At 37.4% G+C, this 24,610-nt stretch overlaps 5 protein-coding genes across 16 annotated transcripts; 2 read left to right on the top strand and 3 right to left on the bottom strand.

Moving 5' to 3' along the window:
* Positions 1–206: 206 nt before the first annotated feature.
* On the bottom strand, positions 207–3,112 carry LOC132199881 (peptidyl-prolyl cis-trans isomerase FKBP4). 2 transcript variants are annotated; one of them, XM_059624956.1, is made up of 9 exons: positions 3,006–3,112; positions 2,638–2,872; positions 2,434–2,576; positions 2,225–2,348; positions 1,918–2,165; positions 1,703–1,865; positions 1,482–1,648; positions 820–1,008; positions 207–699 (listed from the first exon to the last, which is right to left on the bottom strand). In XM_059624956.1, exons 2-9 carry the CDS (start codon positions 2,864–2,866, stop codon positions 547–549), a joined length of 1,416 nt encoding a protein of 471 aa, XP_059480939.1. In that variant the 5' UTR covers positions 2,867–2,872; positions 3,006–3,112; the 3' UTR covers positions 207–546. The 2 variants fall into 2 exon arrangements, with proteins under 2 accessions (XP_059480939.1, XP_059480940.1); XM_059624957.1 differs by having other exon boundaries at positions 556–714.
* Positions 3,113–3,253: 141 nt separating this feature from the next.
* Positions 3,254–6,171, bottom strand: LOC132200907 (poly [ADP-ribose] polymerase tankyrase-like). Of its 5 annotated transcripts, none has more exons than XM_059626686.1 (7): positions 5,048–6,169; positions 4,918–4,994; positions 4,668–4,840; positions 4,357–4,523; positions 4,091–4,280; positions 3,767–4,032; positions 3,255–3,710 (listed from the first exon to the last, which is right to left on the bottom strand). In XM_059626686.1, the coding sequence occupies exons 3-7, from the start codon at positions 4,756–4,758 to the stop codon at positions 3,669–3,671; spliced, it is 756 nt and encodes a 251-aa protein (XP_059482669.1). In that variant the 5' UTR covers positions 4,759–4,840; positions 4,918–4,994; positions 5,048–6,169; the 3' UTR covers positions 3,255–3,668. The 5 variants fall into 5 exon arrangements, with proteins under 5 accessions (XP_059482673.1, XP_059482669.1, XP_059482670.1 ...); XM_059626687.1 differs by having other exon boundaries at positions 4,918–5,254; positions 5,690–6,169; XM_059626688.1 differs by having other exon boundaries at positions 5,690–6,169.
* LOC132200908 (poly [ADP-ribose] polymerase tankyrase-like) lies at positions 6,148–9,333 on the top strand. Of its 3 annotated transcripts, none has more exons than XM_059626693.1 (6): positions 6,148–6,195; positions 7,908–7,984; positions 8,161–8,339; positions 8,506–8,695; positions 8,753–9,018; positions 9,077–9,333. In XM_059626693.1, exons 3-6 carry the CDS (start codon positions 8,163–8,165, stop codon positions 9,146–9,148), a joined length of 705 nt encoding a protein of 234 aa, XP_059482676.1. In that variant the 5' UTR covers positions 6,148–6,195; positions 7,908–7,984; positions 8,161–8,162; the 3' UTR covers positions 9,149–9,333. The 3 variants fall into 3 exon arrangements, with proteins under 3 accessions (XP_059482676.1, XP_059482675.1, XP_059482674.1); XM_059626692.1 differs by having other exon boundaries at positions 6,180–6,198; XM_059626691.1 differs by lacking the exon at positions 6,148–6,195 and having other exon boundaries at positions 7,885–7,984.
* A 269-nt stretch (positions 9,334–9,602) lies between these two features.
* On the top strand, positions 9,603–11,696 carry LOC132201191 (clathrin light chain). 4 transcript variants are annotated; one of them, XM_059627158.1, is made up of 8 exons: positions 9,603–9,683; positions 9,915–10,075; positions 10,382–10,492; positions 10,647–10,691; positions 10,776–10,871; positions 10,925–11,036; positions 11,123–11,134; positions 11,299–11,693. In XM_059627158.1, the coding sequence occupies exons 2-8, from the start codon at positions 9,928–9,930 to the stop codon at positions 11,474–11,476; spliced, it is 702 nt and encodes a 233-aa protein (XP_059483141.1). In that variant the 5' UTR covers positions 9,603–9,683; positions 9,915–9,927; the 3' UTR covers positions 11,477–11,693. The 4 variants fall into 4 exon arrangements, with proteins under 4 accessions (XP_059483141.1, XP_059483145.1, XP_059483143.1 ...); XM_059627162.1 differs by lacking the exon at positions 10,382–10,492 and having other exon boundaries at positions 11,299–11,696; XM_059627160.1 differs by lacking the exon at positions 10,647–10,691 and having other exon boundaries at positions 11,299–11,695.
* A 25-nt stretch (positions 11,697–11,721) lies between these two features.
* LOC132201190 (soluble guanylate cyclase 88E) lies at positions 11,722–24,461 on the bottom strand. 2 transcript variants are annotated; one of them, XM_059627156.1, is made up of 15 exons: positions 24,354–24,461; positions 16,913–17,082; positions 16,729–16,855; positions 15,716–15,870; positions 15,332–15,661; positions 15,125–15,272; positions 14,936–15,062; positions 14,673–14,877; positions 14,319–14,465; positions 14,136–14,268; positions 13,644–13,751; positions 13,282–13,401; positions 13,025–13,225; positions 12,691–12,908; positions 11,722–12,503 (listed from the first exon to the last, which is right to left on the bottom strand). In XM_059627156.1, the coding sequence occupies exons 2-15, from the start codon at positions 17,078–17,080 to the stop codon at positions 12,246–12,248; spliced, it is 2,445 nt and encodes an 814-aa protein (XP_059483139.1). In that variant the 5' UTR covers positions 17,081–17,082; positions 24,354–24,461; the 3' UTR covers positions 11,722–12,245. The 2 variants fall into 2 exon arrangements, with proteins under 2 accessions (XP_059483139.1, XP_059483140.1); XM_059627157.1 differs by having other exon boundaries at positions 12,409–12,515.
* Positions 24,462–24,610: the final 149 nt, after the last annotated feature.

The following is a 24,610-nucleotide window of genomic DNA, read 5'->3' as shown; positions in this document are numbered from 1 at the left end:
TCTGTTGCTAACCAGGGAGGGCGCCACCTCTGCTTTCAAAAGGACGAACTTGTTCTCAACATGTTTGTAGAAAAATCTCAACATAATACAGCGAAAAATATCGGTTACAAATTTTAAAAAAAATTGAGGCTTATCATACATTTTATTGTAAGCAAAATAAGATAATTTTTATTTCATGAGAAATTTAGTGAAACAAAATCATTCAATCTCAAATAATTATTTATTGACAAGCTGAGAATGCGTGAACCGAGAAGATTAAAGCCCTCAATCAAGTTTGGCCTTTCCAGTTTACCTTCTCAAATATAATAGGAATTAAAAGCATCTCAAGTGTATGCCTTTGGATGATTAAACATCAATGCAATTATTTTTGTTGCTGCCAAATTTAAAACTAGCATGACCAGCAGACACTGCGCATAAGTGATGCACACAATGTACTTTACATCTCGATATTATAATAGAATTGTTCAGCTGAACGCATAAGCCGCAACATTGGGAATGTTTATAAAAAATACTTTGGTCAAAAGTGAACTAGTAAGAGAGAATGCTCTACATGTTTTTGAATTCGCCTGCGCTGTTGAGAAGCGTGACTTCAGGGTTCTCCTCCTCAAAGGTTCCTCTCCGCTTCTCACCCTCCTCCTGACCCCACTCACCAAGGGACTTTAACACGTCTGGCAGTTTCTGCATCTCAGCCTCTTCTTTCTGCAATTATGAGCCCTTAAAAAACATCAAGTCAGTACCAAAACTACACAAAAATCATTCCATGCTAATACTAAAGCAACTTCTATCAGCTACTTAATAAATTGCAAATGCTTAAATCACCTGCTTGTCAATGGATGCGAATTTCTCGAACATATTTTTGTAAAGCCGCTTCTCCTTATTGAGCTGCTCTTTGATTTTTAAGCCGCACATTTTGATTTGATTTGCGGCAGCCTTGTTGTTTGGCTCCACTTTTAAGATCTCCTCAAAATCCTTTTGGGCCAGATCATAGTCCAACATATTCATGTGAGCCTGAAACAAAAATTAAATTTTTGTTTTACTACGAGCTGCAAGTGTTGAAATATTTTAAATAATCATTGTTCTATATGGATTGTTTTTAAATGGATTTTTGCACAACACACTGTTTTAAAGTTGATCAACTAGTTATTCCAAATATAATGTAAAATAAAAGGTGACAAGCACAAGCAGTAAAGGTAGGTTGGTGGCTTTCGTAAGGGGTGGCGTCCCTCTCAGATGTGGATTTGGGACAGGTTCAAAATAGGCGATATTTTTACAAATAATTAGAGTCAAAACTATTAATTCATTTTAAAATTTTCAAACATCCCAAATATCCATATTCCATTCTGTTATGTAATGCGTGAAAGTTTGAATAGTTAGCCACCTGGCATTGGAATAGTCCATTGTGAAACAATTTACCTTTTAAATGAGACTAATAGGGGAGCAATTTTTATTTTCACCAATTTTTAGAAATAAACTAAGGTTACCTGGCCTCTTCTAAAGAGAGCCTTCTCATTGGTAGGATGCTGTTCGAGCACTTTGGTGCAAATTTCCTTGGCCTCGATGTCCTTGTTCATTTTTAAATAAACCATGCCAATGTTCAATCGGCACTGCAGGAGCAATTCTGTAATTTCGGCTTTCTTTGCTTTGGCCTCTGAAATAATAAAAATTTAATTTGAATCAACTTAATAAACATTTATAACCAGACCTTCGCTGTAGTCATCGCTGTATTCAAGGTGGTCTACCGCTCTCTTGTACATGCGCAAAGCAACAGGGTAGTTTTCTATCTTGAAGTAGTGAGTGCCTTTCTCCTTGAAGGTTTTGCTCTCAGCAAGTTTCTGGTCCATGTCCAAGTCCCAACTCTCTTTAGACTGTAAATTTTGGTTATTCTCCAATCTGAAATAGCAATTCACTAAAACTCACTCGTTCGCATTTCTTCAGGTGAACTTCGTAAGTAATGTCTGCGTTAGGTGGGATGTTGAATTCTGCCTTTCCTCCGTTGCCAAAGGCATACTTTGATTTGATTTCAACCTCTGATATCTGTCCCTTCTTCATTTTAGAAATAGCAATTTCCAAACCTTCGCAGATGCCAAGGGCCGCGCCCTCGCCCATCATGAATGATACCTCTCTTGATTCAAAAACTTGGTCTTGGAATTTGCCAGTGATTTTAACTAAAATTTAATTATAAGCAATTTTATGCCTTTCCAAAGTTTCATATATTTCAACTAACCATCGACAGATGAACCATCGTTGAGGGTGTAGTAGCCCTCTTCTCCCTCCTCCAGCACGTTGATCATAATACTCTTATCACTTTCAGGGCTTACATCCTTGCCTTCCCAATAAAGCAGCTCGACCTGGAGAAGATTTATTTTTATTAACTTTAAATCTGGAACGACACAAAAATTCGATCTTATAATTTAATCTATTTTAAATTCTAACCTCAAAGACAAGAGTGGCAAGTGGTGGAATGGTGGGTGGACTTCCACTCTTGCCATAAGCATAATCCTCTCTGCAGACAAACATAGACTTTTCCCCTTTTTTCATCGTGGCCACTCCGAGGTCCCACGCCTTGATAACTGCACCTGAGAACGTTAGAATAAATTTTAATTCAAAACTTTAAATAATTTTCAAAATTGTTTGTACCTTTTCCTAACTCAAAATCGAAAGCAGAGCTTCGGTTGCGGCTTGAGTCAAAGACGGTGCCATCCAGCAGGGATCCCGTGTAGTGAACAAAGGCCTTGCAGCCCTTAGGCGGCGTCCTGCCTGTTCCCTCAACAATGATCTCCTTCTGGACGCCACCATCCTGGTTTGGGGTGATGTCCACCACGTTGGGACCCGGCTGATAGGGCTCAATTTTGTTTGGCACACTCATGGCAACCTGCAAACATTTACCGAATGTGCTCACTGAAAACTTAGAGAATATTTACGAATTCTGCCGCTTTTAAGGCACAGAATTCGTCAGACCTTTGGAAGAGATATTTAATTGACCAATTCAGGTGCTTTTTCTTTACCTTTTATGTTCCTTTGACCGTGGATCTGCAGAAATTGCTAGAACGAGCGAGAAATCAACAAAATTTTCAGTTTCACCGGCAAACAACCAATCTGACCCCTCCCCTCATTGTTGATTGGCTGAATGCCTGGCCTGAATGAAATGTAGATTCGAACTAAGCGCGCGAAAGAGGCCTACATGAGTAACAATGTAAGAAATGAACGCTATTATTTAGAACTTTATTTTATTAACTTTTATTAAATAGTTATCAAATTCAAATTTTAGATATACTTGAAGATGAATGCAGTATAATTTGTTTAGTTGATTCACAATCACTACTATATAAATAAGTTTTACATTTTTTCCTTATCAGCTCTGGGGTTACTTTGGTTTATTTTTGTTTAGTAATTGTAATTCCTTAAAAAAAATGGATAATAATCATAGCACTTATTTGGTTACAAAATAATTCTTTCAATCGCTTTTAATATTGATATTGAAGTTTCATTTTTAAATTAGAAATTGATTCTGTCCATTTATAAACTATTCATACATGGGATTAATTATTGCCGTTCAACAGCATTTCACGGTAAAATAACAGTTCATTGGATTTTAAACTTTGAAAATAATAGCATGATCTTGAATGGACCAAATGGACCTATTGAGGTTTAGACATTATTTTTCTCATTTACATGGAGACCTTGTACTCAATCAAGTATCCTGGGTATGCCTGAAAGTTTAAAATTTTGTCAAATAACTCTTAAATTTGAATAACAATAATTTTACCTGATAGTTGTTGTACACAATGTACTCAGAGTAGTTGAGGAATCCTGACCTGGGCTTGGCAATGACGCTGTGGTAGCCTTGCGGAGCTTGCAGGATCCCATTCATGGGCGCGGTGGCTTCATAAGACTTGCCCAGGGCCACTTTGCAGACCAGCATCTTCCTGATGCAAGAGGTGCAGTAGACGATATTGTGGGACTTGCATGCAGTGTTGCACCCCTCAAACGTGTACTGGCTGCTCTTCGAAGACAAGTCAGCAAAATAGATTCCTGATTTTACATTTTAAATTCATAGGACGAATAACTTTTATGCTTTTTATAACTCCACCTTTGCCGAACATGCCGTTGGGGTTGGAGCAGTCAACGTTGAAGCCGTCTCTGACAATCTTGTCTGCGTGGTTAGTGCCATGGAACAACCTTATCTCAGGAACTAACTTGCCCCTCGGATAGTCTCGGGCCATCTCGTATCTCCTCTCAGTATATTTGTTCCACAGCTTGGAGTTTTTCACCTTGTACACCTTCAGAAATATATATATTTTTTTTGTCATCGAGCTTAAATGTAATAATTTACACAAAATAAAATCATCATCAAACCTGCACAATGTTGTACTTTGAAATTTTGGTTCCGTTGTGCACGGCAATGGAGTTGTGCATCTTACTGGCAATCCAATTATAATCATTGTGATTCGGGGGAAGTTGTTCCTTTACAAAGCCCTCGACCCAGCCTCTGTTTCGGTCTCCATCAGCAGCTACTGCCATTCCTTAAAAACGTCGATTTAATAAGAAAATTTATTTAAAAAAAAACTGATTTAAGAAAATGCTCAAGTTTGGTCCTTTTGTCTTTACCTATATGTGAATTTATGAGCATTTCTAGTAATTTATTATGAAAAATCAAATTTCGATACCTCCGCTAGTTTGGCTGTGACGGTTGTGAGACGATAAATAAGATGGATAATTATTTAGCGCGTTTCGTTGATGACGATTGTAGGAGGACATGAAAATCGCACTTCAGACCATAAATGACGGCACGAAAAATGAAGAGAAAATAAAACGGCTCTGCTGCAGTGTCTTCGGCGGTCTACGAATAATAAAAAATAAAACGATAGAAGTTAATTAATTCAAGTCTTAAAGCTCTTCTCTAAAATCTTGTCTTACTCCAACGGTCGTCGGTCCGTCTGAGGACGAGGACTCTGAGGCGTCAGGCGTCTGATCTTGCAGAGAAAGAAAGGCGACTAAGGCAAATAATGCATAAGAATTCACTAACAAAATGAAATGAAAAAGATACGGATTCCTGGGCAGAAGATCAGGGGTTGCTCGGAGAGCGAGTGATGTGGCCGCCGCTCAAGACGACAAGACACGGCAAGCACTGATATTTTGTTGAGCGCTCACCGCGCACTCGTGGATTTGGAAAGAACAAGAAAAAAAGAAAGTCTCTTTGGTTTCTGGATTTTGGTTGGCGGCGGCTGCCTGCATTCTTCTCCCCTTCACAGGTCTCCATCACAAAAATAGCAATGCGTGTGTTAGGTGAACAAGAATTCGCAAGAAAATTCAGGTCCAAATAATTATGAATTCTCAAGCTAAATTTTTTGCGTTCTGACCAGTGCTTGAATTTTTTTATCGAATTCTATGGAAAGAGCAGTGAGAGGCGGAAAGAAATATTATTTTAAAATACATATACATGGAATAAAATGTTATATATTTTTTTAATATAAAAATACAATAGTGCATAATTTGTACAACGCCAGACAAACGAATATGTATGACAATATTATATATTAAGTAATTAAATTTATTGGAAAAAGATTTAAAATAACCATAAACAGCAGGGGCACCTTACTTATTCAGTTTTTATTCTTTAGTGTGTTTTTTTTAATCTGGGAGAAATTTATTTAATTATTCATTTTAATTATTCGTAAATATGTAATACCTTTTTCCGCGAGAAAGCTGAAAAATACAGTTTATTTTCTTGTATCGGAAAAATCCAGTCTATGTCCAAAGTCCAAAGAGGCAAAAAAGAAAAAGCGAAGAGAGCGGCGGGTCCCGCGGGAGAAAGATTTAAGATTTCATACCCTGCGTGACGAACGGATTCTTAGAAAGAACAAGTTAAAACAGAATTGTGCATAAGTGCAGAGGCAGAATTCTGTTCTATCCTTCCTATGTTGCAAATTTGTTGCCCGCATTCTCCATCATCCCCTTAATTTATGTGATGGGTGTCATCAATCATGCCTCAAACCGGCAACCTCGGACGTGGCTCGGAATCGCTGTTGCTTGCATTTTTGCTCTCAAGGTAAAAATTTATTGCCGCCAGAGCTGCCAGACGCCAGACTAGAGAGACAGTTTGACTGATTCGACACAAGCGAATCAAGCTTCAAGCGATAGCCGTAGCCGATATAATTTCACTGTCGCTTCGCTTGCATGCGGTGTGAATGTGAAGTTGTAATCATCTCCTGCCTCCTGCTCGTTATTCTTTTCTTATAGGCCGATCCACAATACCGTCAGCTTCCGCCCGCTGCCGCTAGCAGCCGCTTTTGTGACGTCATCTTGGGTACGGCGAGCAAGAAGTAGAAGCGGCGGCGAGCGGCTGCTCACACTGCACGCTGTGGAGGCGGGGCTTGGCTTTACATAAACAAAAACGGGAAGAGCGCGCCGGGAGGCCAAATTGGAAAAATCTTTTTGGAAAAATAGTGTATCGACTAGAATTTTGAGTCAGATTTTCTATAGTGGGGTTTCGAATTTTTTTATCATTTCATAACTGGAACAAAAAAAAAATACAATTGAACCATAGTAATAATTCTTCTATAAAATTTTAACACAGAAGGAAATTTAAAAAAATCAATGTTATGTATTAATATTAGTATCATAATGCTTAACTTCGAAAAAAGCGGAAAATAGAGTTTCATTTTTTTTGTGATCAAAAAATTTTTTAATATTTTTTTTAAGAAAAATATATATTAAATTAGATTTAGAAAATGTAATTTTTTTATTTAAAACTGGAATAGAGATACTGCATTTCAGCAGGTATTGTATTTTTTTTAATTTTTAATTAAAAAAATTTATATAATAAATGTCTTCAAAAATATTATCTACAACCCGTCAAGAAAAATCAGATTTCTTAATTCGGAAAATTGAGATCAACCTCGAAGGGATTAGAGTATTTATTTGTCATCTGATTTAGATATATGTCTTAAAAATTTTAACAACTTTAAATTTAAAAAAAAAAATTTTATTTCAAAATTAAATTTAAGTTTTAAAAGAAAAATAAATTTAATAATAAAGAAACAATAATAAATAAAATAAAAATTAAATATCGTTAAAAATAAAATAAATTATGTTAGTTGGACAATCTACGCAATCCAATACCTTGAAGAAATATAAAATTTAAAAAAAATCCTAATGTATATTAAAGTTGTTATAATATTTAAGACATATATCTAAATCAGATGACAAATAAATACCCTAATCCCTTCGAGGTTGATCTCAATTTTCCGAATTAAGAAATCTGATTTTTCTTGACGGGTTGTAGATAATATTTTTGAAGACATTTATTATATAAATTTTTTTAATTAAAAATTAAAAAAAATACAATACCTGCTGAAATGCAGTATCTCTATTCCAGTTTTAAATAAAAAAATTACATTTTCTAAATCTAATTTAATATATATTTTTCTTAAAAAAAATATTAAAAAATTTTTTGATCACAAAAAAAATGAAACTCTATTTTCCGCTTTTTTCGAAGTTAAGCATTATGATACTAATATTAATACATAACATTGATTTTTTTAAATTTCCTTCTGTGTTAAAATTTTATAGAAGAATTATTACTATGGTTCAATTGTATTTTTTTTTTGTTCCAGTTATGAAATGATAAAAAAATTCGAAACCCCACTATAGAAAATCTGACTCAAAATTCTAGTCGATACACTATTTTTCCAAAAAGATTTTTCCAATTTGGCCTCCCGGCGCGCTCTTCCCGTTTTTGTTTATGTAAAGCCAAGCCCCGCCTCCACAGCGTGCAGTGTGAGCAGCCGCTCGCCGCCGCTTCTACTTCTTGCTCGCCGTACCCAAGATGACGTCACAAAAGCGGCTGCTAGCGGCAGCGGGCGGAAGCTGACGGTATTGTGGATCGGCCTTATAAGTTATTGCAGTTAGTGCATCTAATCTACAACTCAACCCTCGCACATCCACTGTTCTGACCAAATCTTTACCGTCTTCAAAGAAATAAGTAAGAAAAATGCAATAACATTTCCATTATTTAATTTTATCAAAAAGTCAAATAAGTCATGCATCCTCCCTTGAAAGTCTAGCTTGAAAATATCCTTACAAAATAACAAGAAAAATTGGTGAAAAACCAAAACCAAAAAGAAAGTTGACAAAGTTTGAACACTCATAAATTTTTAGGTATGGCTATGTCAATGGGAGCGGCAGGAGACAATTACGACCGTCATCGTTGGGTCGAAGGCTGTTCTTTGGAGCCCATTCCCTCTCACCGAGGCGAATACCTATGGATTGACTATAAAATGCAGAACTCCATTGCAGTCCATGGCAGCAACAAGATCACCAAATATGACATTGTCCAGGTTGGAAAGAAAATGGGCTAAAATGGGGGATAATCACAAAATCACAAGTCATTATTATCAACAGAAATTCCCGCATATTTAAGTCCACTTATATATATACATATACATACACCCCAATTTAATTATGTGTTTTATTAAAAACAAACTTAAAGAATTTTTTCTGCAGGTGTACAAAGTGAAAAATTCAAATTTGTGGGGGCGGTATGTTGCCCGAAGGTCACTGTTGGCAAAAGACCTTTCCCCTGGAGAGAAAGTGGAGGAGGAGCGCCTTTTCCACGGCACAAATTTTGCTGATCAGATTGTCAAGAAAGGCTTCAAGGTGAAGCATGCTGATCCCCAGGGCATGTTCGGCAAGGGTAATTTTTCTTAATAATTTTCCATTCGCTTAGTTTTAAACCAATTTATTCATTTAGGAATCTACTTTTCAAACCTTTCATCTAAGAGCACCCAGTACACTTTGGAGGGAGGCACTGCTCCTTGCCAGCCTCACAATGCTGTGTACTGCACCACTTGCGTCAGGAAGATGTTGATCTGCCGAGTGGCCCTGGGCAAGTCCTACGTGGCCACCTCTGCCATGAACGGCATTGATCAAGCCCCAAGAGGATACCACAGTGTTACTGCCAAACCTACGTCAGGTGTCCTCAACTTTCCTGAGTACATTGTTTATGACAATGATCAGGTAACAAAGAATTTTTGGTTTAAAAAAGATCAATAAATTACTTCTGACGGGATTGCAGGCCTACCCTGGATATCTTGTTGAGTACAAGATCTGCGCTGAAAAAACCCGTAAAAGCGGTTCAAGGCATTAGTAGAAGAATTTTGTAAATGTCACCTGCTGCATTCATCTTGAGGAAGTGTTTATTTTCTAAAAAAAAAATATCAAACAAGGAATTTCTTTTTCTTTGAAATGATGTTAGACATCAAGTGAAAAAAATGCTAATTTTCCATTATTTATATAAATTTCTTTGAAAAATAAAGAATTTGCTGAAAAATAATTTTAGTTTAAATGTACATCATTTGGCTGATGGGATAGAAAGCAAAAATGTGTAAAGAAATAATTATAGCTTACGTTTGAATGATGTTTTTCTTATGTCGGTATGTAAATTCTTGGCTTATCTCAGCATTGACTTATAAAAAGTCAACTTTGCTTTTTATATAAGCAAAGTTAGTTAAAGTGAATCAAAGCTTGTCTTTCGTTGAAATGAGGGCGATAACGTGGCTTCCGCGCCATCTTTTAAACATCATTGACGCCGCCCTGCCATTGCTCACATTGCTGCCCTCTATGTTGACAGCAAAAGAAAATAGTGGGCGAGTTTCCTGTAGCTGTGTCACCTAATTCAATAGGTAATTTTCCCGGACTTATTTCCTTTTCAGGACGTTTTGAAGCATTTTCTACTTCCATTATACACTGAGTTTTCCTTATACTATATTAAAATATAACATAACGTACAAAATTTGCATCTCAATCTGACATTTTCCACTTCTTGAAATTTGATAGTCCCACGTCCCACTGCTGTCACTCGTCATTCTTTACTAGGTTTCGGCTCTTAAAATTTTGGCATTTCTTCCTTGCAGATTTTTCCTCGACATGGACGCTTTTGGTGACGACGAATTCGTCAGTGGCTCGGCCGAGGTTGACCCTGCAGCCGAATTTCTCGCCAGAGAACAAGACCAACTGGCTGGACTCGAAGATGAGTTGGAGCCAATTTCTTCAGCTCCCAATCCTCTTCCAGAGGGTGCGAATTTTTATTTTCACCAATATAATACCCTTCAAACTAATCACCTAAATGTACAGCACTAATTCAATGCAATTTTCCGTTGCGATTAATATTATTTAAACCAAAAAGTGATTTCCTCCAATATTTCTAAAATAATCCTTGACACTGCATGATGATTATGAATAAAAAGTATAAAAGAATTGACGTTAAAATTCATGTTAGAATGTAGTCTGTGTATAAAAATTTGAGAAATGTTTCTTCATTCCACACATTCTTCTTTTTCTCACCTTTTTGGATTGCATGTTGTATATTTTGCATGCGCAGAGCTGTCCGATTCGAGCCCGCAGGAAACGAGTGTGCTCGAAGAATTCTCTGCCCCGAACGAGGACAGCTACGAGTTTGTCGAGTCCTCGAATAACGACCTTGACTTATTTGGTGAGTGAGCTAGTCTCTAGTCCGTCCTTTGTGGCCGCTTCATAGCCAACTCTATGTGTCCTTTTTCCTTTTAACACAATTAATTAATTTTTCGCCGTGTAATTAACTGTGCTGCTTGTTTGTAACAAACACGATCTGCTCTTTGTTTCCTCAGAATCTGAACTGGAGTCGAAACCCGAAGAGGTTAACGGCTACGAAGGTACCTACTAATTGTTATTTACCTAACTTTGTTCCTGAGATCAGCTGTAGATGTTGAGAAATTAAAATTTCAATCTTTTTTCAGAGCCCGCAGCTAGTGTTTCTCCTAAGGTGGCTAAAGAAGAGCCCGAAAAGATTCGCAAGTGGCGCGAGGAGCAGAAACAGCGTCTAGAGGAAAAAGGTGAATTTTGTGTTTAACTAAACAAACAATTGAAAAAAAAAAAAATCATGTAGATGCTGCTGAGGCTGAGGCCATTGAGAAACTGAGGCTGCAGGCCAGGGAGGAGCTCGACGAGTGGTACAAAAACCACAATGAGGCCAAAACCAAGACCAAAGCAGCTAACAGGTATTTAATTATTCAAATTCCTGAAGTTAAAATTGGCCAATCATGATCAAAATAAAAATACTTGAATCTTTAAATTTTGCTCTCAGGGAATCAGCAATGTAAGTAAAAAAAAGTGTAAAATTTGGAACGTAGAGAATTGTGCTGTAAATTAGGAATTAGGCCCATTAAAATTTGCATTTTTTTAAAGTCAAAATTTTTTTCGTAGAACTGCATGTTATGAGAAAAGCTATAAAATGTTTTAAACTTTTATTTGCAATCAAAGGAACGCAGAGAAGCAGTTTGTGGCTGCCACGGATGAGATCGAGCCAGGCACCGAGTGGGAGAGAATCGCTAAGCTGTGCGACTTCAACCCCAAATCGAGCAAGGGCTGCAAGGACGTGACCCGCATGCGCTCCATCATCCTGCAGCTCAAGCAGACCCCTCTGCCCTCCAAGAGCTAAGTCATTCATTTTTCTTGTTTCGATGCAAGCTGATCAGTTTAAAGAAACTTATTATTTATATATTCAAGATGATTCAAGATAGGAGATTTACAAAATTGCGGATTTTGTTACGGCATTCCATGTTAAAGTCTATAGAATTTAATCGCTGCTTCATTAATATCTACAAGTGAATAAAAGTGCAATGTATTACAATACATTATAAAAAAGGAAAACAATTTTATTTAGAGAAACACGTAATGTAAACATAGAGCACAACTTTATTTGACTGTCATAAAAATAAGTAGTTCAACAACAAGAGCAAGTATTTTACAAACTAAATTAATTTAAATTCAAGTTCAGTGGGAGAAAAAAAGCAATATACTTTAGAATTTTTCAATTACTCATTATTCTTAATCTTGATAGATTTTGTTCAGAGGAAACCACGTAGGATCAATTTTTGAATTTATTATGTTGACAGTTTCAGCCAGAACGATCAATGCCAATTTTATTAAAAAGGGGATTCTTACATTATTCCCCTGAACGACTATCAATTTATCTGTAACAATTTTCCAATCTGCATTAAAAATGTGCTTAGACCACTCACATTAAGAACCTAATTTTAACAATCACAAAGTAAATTGAGATCAAACTGCTTTTAAAATGTTAATTAACAAAATGGATCAAAAGACCCTTTGCCTCTTGCCTGCGAAACCAAAAAGTTTTGAGATTGAAAGAGAGAAGCCGCAGCAAAGTTGCTAAGTTGGTCCTGCGTGAGTGAATCGAAGAAAGCCTAGAGCAGCTGGCAGGTGTTGCTGGTGACCCTCTGCTTGCCCGAGCTGCCGCAGCAGTGGTGCTGGCAGTGGTGGCAAGTGGTCGTCTGGCCTCCGCTGGCCCTCGCAGGCCGTTCCGCGCGCTGCACGCTGACTTCAGAGGTGGCCGTCGAGGCCATCTGCTGGCGCTTACTGGCCTTTTTGCGTTTGTGCGCGTTGTCCCACACCTGCGTCCACTCAGGCGATGCCAGCGGCCGACCCTCGCTCTCCACCTTCATCTACAAGTACCTCTAAACAGTAAATAGGCTCCGCTGTCGCGAAAAATGCTCATTTGTCTGAACCCCCTTTTTCTCCACAAAATGTTTGAAAAATTGTCCTAATTAAAAATTCGATGGAAGTTTCTTACTTAAGAGCTATTTGGGGGTTTCAGACAGATTTTTGAATGAAATTTAATTTAAAGCTTACCCTGTTGAGAGGCACCCCTACTGGAATGGGTGGCGACTGTGGGGGCGACCCACCCGGCGATCCGGGCGGCAGTTTGACGGACAGTCCTACTTCAATAGGATCTTTGAATATGCTGCTTGGTCTTCTCGATGGATTGGTGTCCGTCGGGGAAGGAGCAGTGGTTGCCACTATGGGTGTTGGAGCAAGAGGGGCTGCATTTGACGGTGCTTGGAGTGAATCTTAAAATAAAAGAACGTCACATTTTTTTAGTTTATAAAAAATCGCGCATTATTATTTTGATTATTTCTATTGTTTTAAATTTTATTTAAATTCCTATTATGAAATTTTGACATACCCTTTCTCAAAGCACCGTGCTTTGCTGGTGAGTTGCTGGCCGACCTGTTGGCCACGTCTGCCGGCGTTACAGGAGAGTAGCCGCGCTCAACCGGCGTTGGTGACCTTTGCGCCCTTGTGTTGACCAGAATCACAGTCGAATCGTCATGTACCAGCGGCACTCTGTTCTCATGACTCTCCAACCAGTAAGTTTTCATGTCACCTGGAATTAATTTTTCAAAATAATGGTGCCTTTCATGCAAATTTCGCGTTCCTGACCTTTGCCTTTGACTGTGATTACGCCTCTCTCGGTTGTTTTATATTCATCCGGAAGGAGGTCTTTTGTGCCCTGTGAAATGTGGATTTTCATAGCTGAACTCGTCGACTCCATCCTGGAGGCTAATAATAACAATAAAATAGAATCACATTAATTATTTACATCTGTCATGGAAAACTCCATTGAATATTCTGGTTGAAATTTGGATAAAAAGATTTCATAATTCCTGTTAATTTTGAAATTCACTCCTTCAAAATGTTGCTTACAAAACAATTTGAAATTTAATTCTTTCTGTCAGAGGCTGATTTCGGTTCTCGTTGTGAAACCCTTTTCAAATTAATTACGTATTATACACATAACTTACCAGTGTTGACGGAGTCCCCGAAAAGACAGTACCTGGGCATCTTGAGCCCCACAATACCAGCCACTACCGCTCCAGAGTGCACCCCTACTCGTATCTGCAAATGGCTCCCTGCGGAAAAGGGTTAATTTGATTTCAAAAGGAAAAACCAAAGAAATAATATTTTGGACGACTTTTCTCAACTGGTGCTAATAAAAAAGACATTAAAGGATGAGCGCAACTTATCTAATTAAGCGAGTGCACGAAAGTTTTTTTGCCAGCTGTGCAGCCAACTGGTAAAACTGAATAGCCTTCATTCAACTGGCGGATTAATGCCAAAACTTTGCCAGACACACACTCGCCTCGATTATACAACTTGATCTTTTACATTATTAGAGAGGGATGATGGATTCTCTTTTTGCAATATACTTGACGTGGGACATGAAAAATTGCTCGGATATTAAATCAGAGAAAATTAAAGTATAGATCGATTAGCCACTGCCTTTCTAATATTACCAGTGGAGGGGTCCTTCAGATCCGTGATGGCGTCCACCATGTCTAAGGCCATATTGCAGACGTACTCGGCGTGTTTGTGGTTCTTCTCTGGCGCGCCGCACACAACCATGTATGCGTCGCCGATAGTCTCCACCTTGCAGCACAAAGTTTAAGGCAAACGTTTAATTAAAATAAAAGATTTACTTTATAGACGCCGTTCTTTTCGGTCAGGTTATCAAAGATTGAGTACATGGCGTTGAGCATAGACACCACCTCCATAGGGGTGATTCTGCTGCAGATTTCCGTGAAGGTGACCACGTCGGAAAACAGGACGGAAACAACGTCGAAAATCTAAAATTATTTTTCCCTTAAAAATTTTGAATACATCCGATTTTATTTATAAACAGATGATCAATTTTACTGAAAAATAATTATATTTTTGTTCTTTTCTTTTTTGCCTTATAAATCAAAATTATATATTATATTAATTGATAGTCCTAAGAAACTGTGGTTGTCTTGCTTGCATTTAATTCAGTTTTGCTAGAAAATCCCACCAACCTGACAGGTATCGATAGGATTTTCGCCCTTTCGAAGGCGATCTGCTACCATTTTCGGAATCATCTGGTAGAGCAACTCGTCAGTGCGTCTCATCTCCTCGTCTAGCTTCTTCATTGACTCCTCCAGCTTTTTTGACTTCTGCTGCTCCTGGTCTAGGGCCAGTTTGAGCTCCACCGATTGCTGCGTTCCCGCCAACATCAAATCTCTGTTTGATTTTATAAAATTTTGGTAAATTTGATATTTTTATTATTTAAAAAATTAACCTGCTGAAATCGTGCATGGAGAGGTCATTGATGAAGAGCCCTGTGCAAATCAAACTGTTGAGGTCAGGCATGACAGGAGTGCCCAGGTACATAATCAACCTCCAGTCCTCCATATAAACCATTTGACCTTCAATTATTAAAAAATTGTTACATTTAAATTTAATAAATAAAGTTTTTGACTCCGACGACCTTTTAAATGTAAATGCTTGTCGCTATTGTCCTCCATATCTTCTGAAAACATTGCATTTTCAAGGCGCTCCTTCTCCTCAAGGCCCCTTTCAGTCATAATTGGCTCCACGGTGACCAGCTCGAAAATATTATTCGCCCGGTTTAAAATCTTTTTTGGGGAAAAAGCGATCAATTCCAATTAAAAAGTTACAAGAACGGAATAATTACAGTGGTGAACCTAAATTCTATGAGCGGCCGGACGAGATCAAACCAGTCTGTTATCTTTTTGCCCACCAGGTCGGGAATGATTTGCGTGAGTGAGTTTCCAATGCTTTTGACCTGCAGGTCGGAGCCAAAAACGATGCTGAACGGGAATATCTCAAAGAGCAAACTCGAGTTGACTGGCAAAAATTTTTCGTCTCTTTTCAGCACCAGCGTGGACTCGCCAAAAGCCCGGTTGTCGAAGGTCAGCTGAAAGGTCACGTGGAGAGTGTCGAACACCATCTCCTCCTTGCACAGCTCGATTTGCATCTCCTTGCCATAAAAGTGCCTTGAAACCTGCCATATGGAGTTAACTCAGTTTGCAAAATTTAATTTTAAATGGAGAGGGACCTCTCTTATCTGGCCCATGGTGTAGTAGACGAAGCCCCGTCTTTTGCTGCGGTAATGGACGGTCATGCCCTGCCGAGTTTCGTTTTCGCAAATAAAGGACGGGGCTCGCATACGTGGGTAAGAAAACTTAAGATACTCGTGTAGATTGTCTAGGCCTAAACGTTGGAATCAAGGATAGTTTCATTTTAAATTGGCACTAATTTTTTATTACAACAAAAATCAAGAGAAAGATAAATTGCATAGATGTTTTAATTTAATTTTCACGCAAAAATAAATTAAGAGTGATAAAAAAGTTTTTCAAACTCCAAAACGATTTTTGCTCATAATTAACTCATCAAATATTTGCACCAAACAGAAAGCATCACTATAAAATTGTATTTAGATCCTAAAATTGGTCCTGTATATTTATGATCCAAACTCCTTTAAAGGAAACCTTAATGTATTATGTAAGTAGATTTCATCAATATTTTCAGTCGAAGATAGCGTGCTTTGGGAACAAAAGGAGGGTTTCGATTGTGTAATCAACTTTTCTTTATTAAAGCAGGAGAGTGCCCTCTCAAAATTCTTGCGTACAAATTCCCCTTTGCACGATTTGCGCGAAAATGAGTCCGTTAGACCAGAAAATTAATATTCCCACGGACACGAAAAAGTGCTAAGTGCATGCAAAATTAAATTCTCTTTGCTTTTAAGCCCAGGCGCGGTATTTCACAAAAGCTGGAATCTCTTTATCAGAGTAATATTGGGCCGAATTTTCACACTCTTGACCCATAGGGCAGCTCTAAGTAAAATATTTTAGAAAAAGAAATACTTTATAAAAATCTAGTATTATTTATTATTATTTATTTTAAAGGGGTGGATTATATGAAGATTTTTAATTCGCTTCTGCAAAACCTGAAACAAATAGCTTATATTTTGAAAATTTCTTTATTTCAAGGGAAAAGCGTCGATCTGTTCTACTTTTGTCAACATGCGAGAGTGGGTTGGTTGTTTTTTTTCTAATCAAAGTAATTCACCGTTTAAGAAGTCTCTCATGTGTCTGCCAAGGACGGAAAGCACTCGGTCGTAGCCGTACTGGCCGACGAAGCGCACAAAATAGACGCCCATTCCGTCAAAGAACTCGCGCTCCGAGATGCCCAGCACCTGCAATTCCAATCAACTCTCTTTCTCTTCCCTTTTTTTCGTTGAAATGCAACTCGCCTGTATGGACTTTTTGGCCAGCTTGGGCACCATGGTCTCTGGGTACACCTGGTGCACGCTGAAACTCGGTTGCTCGACATTGCAGAGGCGTCTGATCTCCTCCCACTTATCTTCGCCGTACACGAACTTGATGAACTCGGACAAATTCTCTAGGAGTAGCCCGTACATGTCTGCGATCAAACAGAAACAAGGAAAATCATCAGTACAGAGCGAGCTATGCAACCCGCGAGACTTGCGTGTTGGCCCTAAAGCCTATCCACAAACTCTGCAGGCGCTCTCTTATAAAATAAAAAAGCCTGTCCATCTCGAATATAAAAAGATTTACACATTATTTTGATGAATTTTTTATGTCCACTTATTGAAGACGTATTATTGTTTTGTATTATTTCTTTTGTTGCAAATTGCCACTATTTAGGGTTTTTGTTAATGAAAGTTGTTAGGCAAGGGAGGCAAATTGTTTTTGGTAAGGGAGCAAATGATGGATGAAATTTGAAGGATTGTTGGTGGGGTGTAAGCAAAAATATTTTATTTGAAAAAAATCCTTTGAACTAAATTTTTTAAATCAAACATGGTGTACTGGTGTTCTGTGTTACCTCCTGATTTAAATATCATGTAATAAAATTAAAATTAAAAAATATGAATGGTAAATCTAAAAGGAAATTACAATGTTAGAAGGGTCATACTCTTTTTCATTTTTCAACCTGACATTTTGAATATGCCGTTGAAGGTAGAAGCACGAAAAAAACTATGTTTTATAAAAACAATAAGTTCCTTTAGTCTAGTTGGTAAGAAATTCAATATTATGCTATGAATTTTCTTAATTTCTCTCTCTTTATCTAATATTTAGTATTTAATCTAAAGTTAAACACATAATTTTCTGAAATTTAAAAATTTGTAAATTTTGAGGAGCCTCATCAATGGGAAGATATAAATTTATTTGGATGAAGAATTATGGAGATCAGTAATTTTATTTTAAGTCATTTTTTTTTGTAAATCTATAATCTACATTTACATAAATACACGCTGAAGCTGAATATATTTTTTTAACTTGCCATTTTTATTTATTTTTATTATTATAAATTTCATTTTTTTATCTGCGCCATCAAGTTTTCAAGAACCTACGTGGGACGCATAGGACCATAATGGAAAAGGAATATAGTGAGGAAAAACTGCAGCTCTCGCCTCCGGCCTGCCAGATTTATCTGCCAATAAAATTTTGTCGAACGCAAAGTTGTGAGGCAAGTTCGCATTTTATTTTCTCGGACCTGAGAGTGGTTTTGCTCGAATCGCCTTCCCTTCTGCATAAATATTGATTCGGAGGAGGAAGTCGAGTCTCTCGTCAGCAGCATATCAGAAGCGAAAACATGGAGGAGCATGTACGAGTGTCGAGTGTCTGGCAGAGAAAAGTGATATTGCCACGCTAGTGTGATTGGAGATGGGTCAAAATTTATGCGCCTTCTCTAATGGCAAATCTTGTTTTCCGTTGGGCGGAAACTGATTTTTCACTTCTGTCCCCTCCGCACACTGTAACCACTACGACAAATAATAAAAGGCTGTGGGCGAAATGATTTTGCCATCTGCGGGACCCAATTTTATGGAAAGCACAAGCTTCCCAGCGAGGGGACCCTTAACCAGAAAATCCGTGGCTTACAAAGGGATACAAAGCGGAAGATATTGATTTTGATCCAGTTTCTTTCATGCTCTTTAATTAATATTACAAGTTAAACAAATTTTGATAAAAATTTTGATAAAAAAAGATTCATTAAAATTTGAAACATACTTTTAAAGATTTTGCAGACGTCGATCTCAAAAGCTCTATGCAAGGTGCAATAAACTCAAACCTGCATTGAAAAGGGATTTGATGGTCAACAAAACGCAAACATAGAAGGGGAAATGTGCACGTGCTGGTGGAGTGATAAGCGCGCGAGGCAAAACAGATTTTGCAATTTCAAAGCAGACTAGTTTCCTTTGACAGCTCTATTCGCACGAAATCAATCTTTTCATCTTTAGAGTGAGGGAGGATAATTTGCCAACGCACCGAGGGCTTACGCAGAACAAACATTTCCAAAGTGCTTCACTTTCAATATAGAAGATCTATTCAAAATTGAGTCCTTAATTTGCATTTTGTCCCGTCAAAAGGAAGGCATATTTTAATTTCCACCCGAATTAATCCACATTTAAAAGTTATCAAAGGCTTTCTAGGAAAAGTTTCCCCCAAGTTAGGCGGATTTTCACTTGCCGCCAATTTGCGGCAATATTCGCTCCAGCCCCTATACGTCTGTCCAGCGAACAAAGAAAGTGAAAAAGTTGCTAGGCCCGGGAAAAGGCGGGAGCGACAAAATAAAATAGGAGTCTCCTGCATTCCTTGGAAAAGGAATCACCTAGAGTACTTTTTTGCTGCACATGAGAAAAAAATTGGCCTTAAATGAAGTTCTCAATAATTTTTTGAATGAATGGATTTAAATTAAGAAATAGTTTCTGTTATTATAATTTAAATTTTTTCTTATTCAAACTTTTTAATGGATTGAGTTTTCTTCTTAATTTTACGTAAAGAATCAAATCAAAAGAAGAAAGAGAATATTTTAAGATCCCTATATATTTCAAATAGATTAGAAAACATTTGAAATAAAAATTTTTTATTAGAGCAGTATCTATGCAGAGTTTTGAGAATATTTTTTTCTTTTTGTCAATTTGGCAATGTTTTATTTTCGGCCTCATTGTTCTTCTCTCTGTTAGAGACATGTATGTTGTAGCAGAGTGTCTGTTACTTGTCAGGGCAAAGAAAGGCCGACGACGTTTTTGTTTCACCCGCCAGCACCCGGCCGCAATTTATCCCAAAAGCATTTTCAAAAAAGCGACAGCGCGAGTGCGTTCGCGGTTAATTAGCCGCTATTCACGTACGTGTCACCCAGCGACACGTATCAATTTCAAAAAAGCGCACCTTCCCTCTTTTTCAAGGAAACGGAAACCTGTTCCCAACAGGTCAGGAAATCAAAAGGAATAGGGAGGGAAAAGTGTCAAAAGACCCGAGCGAAAGTGAGAAGCTCGAGATTTTTTTTCTCATTATTTTCCTTTTTTAATAATTGCTAGCCGCCGCTCCAGTTTCCAGTTTCTGCCCATAAAATCCGCCAGTTTTTCTCTCCACTCGCAACAGCAACAGCCAGCTCCTTTTCTTAATTAGTAAAGCTCTCAATTATGTCATATCTGATTACGGCATTTGTTGTTGTGCTGAAGCGGGCATCGATTTTTCCATCAGCAGCTCTTTCCGATTTGACGAGTTAATTAGTTGTGAAGAGAATGAAGAGATGCGTAAATTCTACTAATAAGGAAGGGGAAAATTAATTTCTGAGAAAATTCCAGTCCAAAAAATCATGACTTTTTAAAATTCTTTCTGACATTTAATTAAAACTTCAGCTTCAATGACTTGATTCTGCACATCATATAGCTGTTCCCCTTCAAAAGAATCAAAAAAACTTTCTAAGTGAAGCACTTTTTATCTTTCAATAGCTTTTCAAGAAATACTAATTTGATATAACAACTTTTCAATTTAAACACAGGCTTTAAAATTAGAAGAAATCCAAATTTTATTTGTCAGGAACAGTCAGGAAGTAGATGAAATTCAATTTCCGTTTAAAAGCTGAACAACTCTTTGCCAACTTCCTGCAGGAAAAGTTGCAAACATGTTTGCAACTTTTAATTATTTCCCAAGTTTGCAAACAAAAACACAATTGTAAACTCCAGCTAAGTCATTGCGACTCATTGCTAATAATAATATAATCACTTCAAATTACAGTACTTTTTTCCCTACTTGATATTTTTAAACATAAAAAAAATACGATCTATATTTTGACAGGGGAGTTATTTTTATCGTTGCTATGGGACGTTTCTTTGAGCGGGACGAAGGCTTGTTGTAGACAAAGAATGTACCTGCGGGCGTAGAAAAATGGTCTCGGTTTGCATAATCAGATTAATTTCCCGCCTGTTCTGAATAATGGGATTTGCGAGGCAAATTGGACTATGCGTAGCAAATTGCACCCATTGTCACTAATTGTGAGAGAAGAGAGAATATTTAGGGGGCCGCTCAGAACACATCCACCAAAATTTGCTGTTGTAATGAGAAAAAATATACATTATTTCTAGAAAATAATTTTTTATTTTGTAAATTTATTTTACATTTAAAACCTATCTTGAATTTAATTTTGATGACGCCTGTTTCTGAATAGTTGGATAGACAATTTTCGATTTAATTAGGGGCCACTTTCAAAATGTTAGCCAGTTTGAAAGGAAACTACTATTGTAATTAAGCGGCTACAGGCGGCGAAGAGGGTTGCGCGGAGGCGCCGCAGGGCTGCAAGGATATCGAGTGACTTGAGCGCGCAGAGAAGTGCAATTAATCCGTTCGGTAATGCCATGTGACAATAAACACAGGCTCCAATTAGACTTGCGACTTTCCAGAGCTCCGCAATTGCCCTAAAGGCTCCAAAGGCCGATTGGTAACGACCATACGCTGCACTTTCAATATACCTAGTACCGCCTAGTACTATAAACCCCCTCCATTTGAATTTGAAATAAAATGTTTAAAGAGGGCGAGTCAGAAAATTAAATTTTTATTTTCGCGAAGAAAAAATTTCAAATATAGAATATTTCATACCACAGAAGGTTAATAACAAGTAAAAAATCAAGCAAAATCCCAATAAAAATGATATCCCATCTAACTGAGAAACAGTGAGAAGTAAAAAAGTATAGTAACAAATTTAAAAATAATAATAATAATTTTCTGATTGAATTATTTAACGATTTTCACGGCTTAAAGCTTAAAGTGAAATCTGTGCCGCGTGCCTTTCACGTCTCATCGAGTTCCCTCTCAAGTGCCATTAATTGTATACAGAGAGTCATTATATAGGTTGAAAAGTGGTTGCCTCTTGCTTTTATGGATTAGGCACTTAATTTTATTAATAGCGCGTTATTGCCAGAGGCGATCCAACTAATAGGTGGCCCATCAGTGGCTTTGACCAAGGTCGCGTTTGGTGGATGCAAAAATTAAATTATGCTTCTTCTAATCGCTCATTGTCTTCATAGTTGAACTGGGCGACGTGCAGCGTATCCACTTGACACGGGGCCAAAAGAATCCACAATTTTACGAGGGCGTTTTGCACAGAAATGGTTCGCAGGAAGTGCATCGTTATTTCGCCGCGGGAAATGTAAAACCCCGGTGCAATTTGTGCCAAAGGAAGTCCAGCGGCAGCCACACAAATTGGCCACTCGCTTTAATCACAAGCGTGTTTTTCGTCAGAACTTATTCGTTACATGCTAATTAATTCTTGCAGTGCTTCTCCACCCTTTGCCCAAATTCAAACTTTTAATTAATTTTGATTTAAAGTGTTATACATTTCAAGCAGTCTGTTTATCCGAGCCTCTCTAATTGACGCCGAGGATAAAAGGTCAGAAGTCAATAGGGTGTTTTTCAGGAGGAGCGAAAAAGATAAAGTTGCTTATTCGAATTGTACGCATTATGATTTACGCTCCGCTGGTTTTATTTAATTAATTAAGGCGCCAGCAAGTCTATTTTTTCATCACATAAAAATCGCTTACTTTTTACAAAAACAAATTAGAGATTTAATTAATTAAGGGAATGGGTTGATATGAATTTTGACTAAGCCATTTTATTCAAAATTTGCATTAATTTGACAAAACCAGATAAAATTTTCTACTTTAATTTATTCAAATAAAAAAATTGGCTAACAATTCAAGCTGTGTTTTTCTTTTTAAATTGCTCCAGATTTTCATGGTGCTTTAAAAAGTGCATTACTTTCCTTCAAGGATAATTAGCACTGTTTGTTGTTGCTGGCTGGATTAGGTGTCCCTATCAATTATGTATAATAGCACATACAAAGGGCTGACGTGATTGCATTTTGCATAATCGTTATTCATGGCGTTGGACGGCCACTTGCAATTAGCCGGTAGCAGCAGATGGAGGCGCCGAAATGGAGAGAAAAAGTGGCAAAAATTGAAATCCTTGAAATCCCGCACGAAATAATTAATCGGCGGCAGAGTGTGCAAAAATACGCGTGAGCGGATTTTTCCCCGGGGCCAGGGTTGGTGCAGGCGGAAAGAGATTCAGCTCGGTGACGTGAGTTGCACACAAATAAAATAAAATGGAAATTGCGGTTGTTTATACACGGCCATTTTTCTTGGAGAAAATTCTGCTTTTGTCGTTTTTGGGTTCCGTTAAAAAAAAATGCCTTTTTTTGTGTGCCAAAGAAACGGAGATGAATTGACCTCTGTGTGTCACAAAGTCAGAAAAGCTAGAGCGTCTTTTGACCTTAAAAATAATAATGATAAGTTGTTGCTAAACTGGAAAATATTTTTGTTTAATGTTTTCACTGAAATAACTGAAAAAAATTTAGACCATCAATATAAACGCAATTTAATTTGACAATCTAAAAAGGCAAAGTTGATTTTAGGAAATTATTTATCTCTACATCTTGAGAAGAATTACAGTTAAATTAGAGGTTAAGTGTTAATTTAACCCATTACCAGTCTTGAAAGAAACATAAAAAATAAGATCCAAGAACTTGTTTAAAAACTAAATTAAACAAAGTTTAAAAAAAATAGAATGCAATTATTTAAAATTATCATCTGTACACAGAATTTGGAAAAAAGTAATACAAAAGTAAAAAGATTCCCATAATTCCGTTTCAACTGTGAAAATAAAAGTGTTGCGCAATGCTCTAGCTTCTGAGCTATGATAATTATAAGTGTGTTTTGCATGAGTTGTAAAAACCCTTTTATATAAAAAAGCTCGCGATCCCTTGAGGAATCACAATATTATGCTTGTGTTGCCATAACTTTAGTGGATTACGTGCATTTATAAAGGGCTCCCTGGAAAGCAATCAAAAATTTCTAGTCTGCAGTTCACAAAAATAAGAAGTTAAAAAAGGCGTAAGGAAAATCTTGGCTCCCTATATAAAATATATTCATTTTAAAACTTTAAAAATTTAGTCACATACAAAGCAAAGGTGCTTATCCTTAAATGTAAATAATTCAAATGTTTTAAATACTCAACACTGTGTGAATGTGCAGTGCATATCAATTTACTTTACGGAAGAGCCATTGAGTGAAAATACTTTTTCAGTAATTTGAATTTAAAATAGAAAATTCCATTCAATTTTCTTTTAGCATAATAGTAAAGGGAAATCATAACTCATAAGACCTTCAGTTTAATACACATCTTTCGTAAAATTGGATGAGGAAGAACTGCTGATAAAAAATGATATAAATGTACATACACATATATATTACATAATCCCGACGGGAAACGAAGGAGATTTGGCGCCTTTCTTTGAGAAAAGCGAAATAGAGAGCAAGTCCAAATTAATTAGAAGTTAGTTGCTGGGAGGCGATATAAGAAAAGGGCAATCAAAAGCAGTCGGTGACTTACCTAGCGGCGGACGCGGGAGCGCGCGCGTCGTCCGTGAGTCGTTGCCTGCGGCGAGAGAGCGACTGACTGCTGAGGCTGCGAATGGGGAGCACACCAAAGAAGCACCCTTCCTAGCTCTTTCCCTCACACGCAGCCCTCTGTTGTGTAAATCTCAGCGCGAGAGACACCGGCGTTTGTATCAATTAGCACGCGCAATCGCAGCCAATCAGTCGCGTGTACCTAGGCAACTAGAGCAAAATTGCTTGCTGGTGCATGGC

The sequence above is a fragment of the Neocloeon triangulifer genome, unplaced genomic scaffold (genome assembly GCF_031216515.1).
Source record: "Neocloeon triangulifer isolate White Clay Creek 2 clone unplaced genomic scaffold, ASM3121651v1 ptg000014l, whole genome shotgun sequence".
Lineage (NCBI taxonomy): Eukaryota > Metazoa > Arthropoda > Insecta > Ephemeroptera > Baetidae > Neocloeon > Neocloeon triangulifer.
Note: the sequence above shows the minus strand (reverse complement) of the source record. Positions and strands in the feature narration are given on the sequence as shown.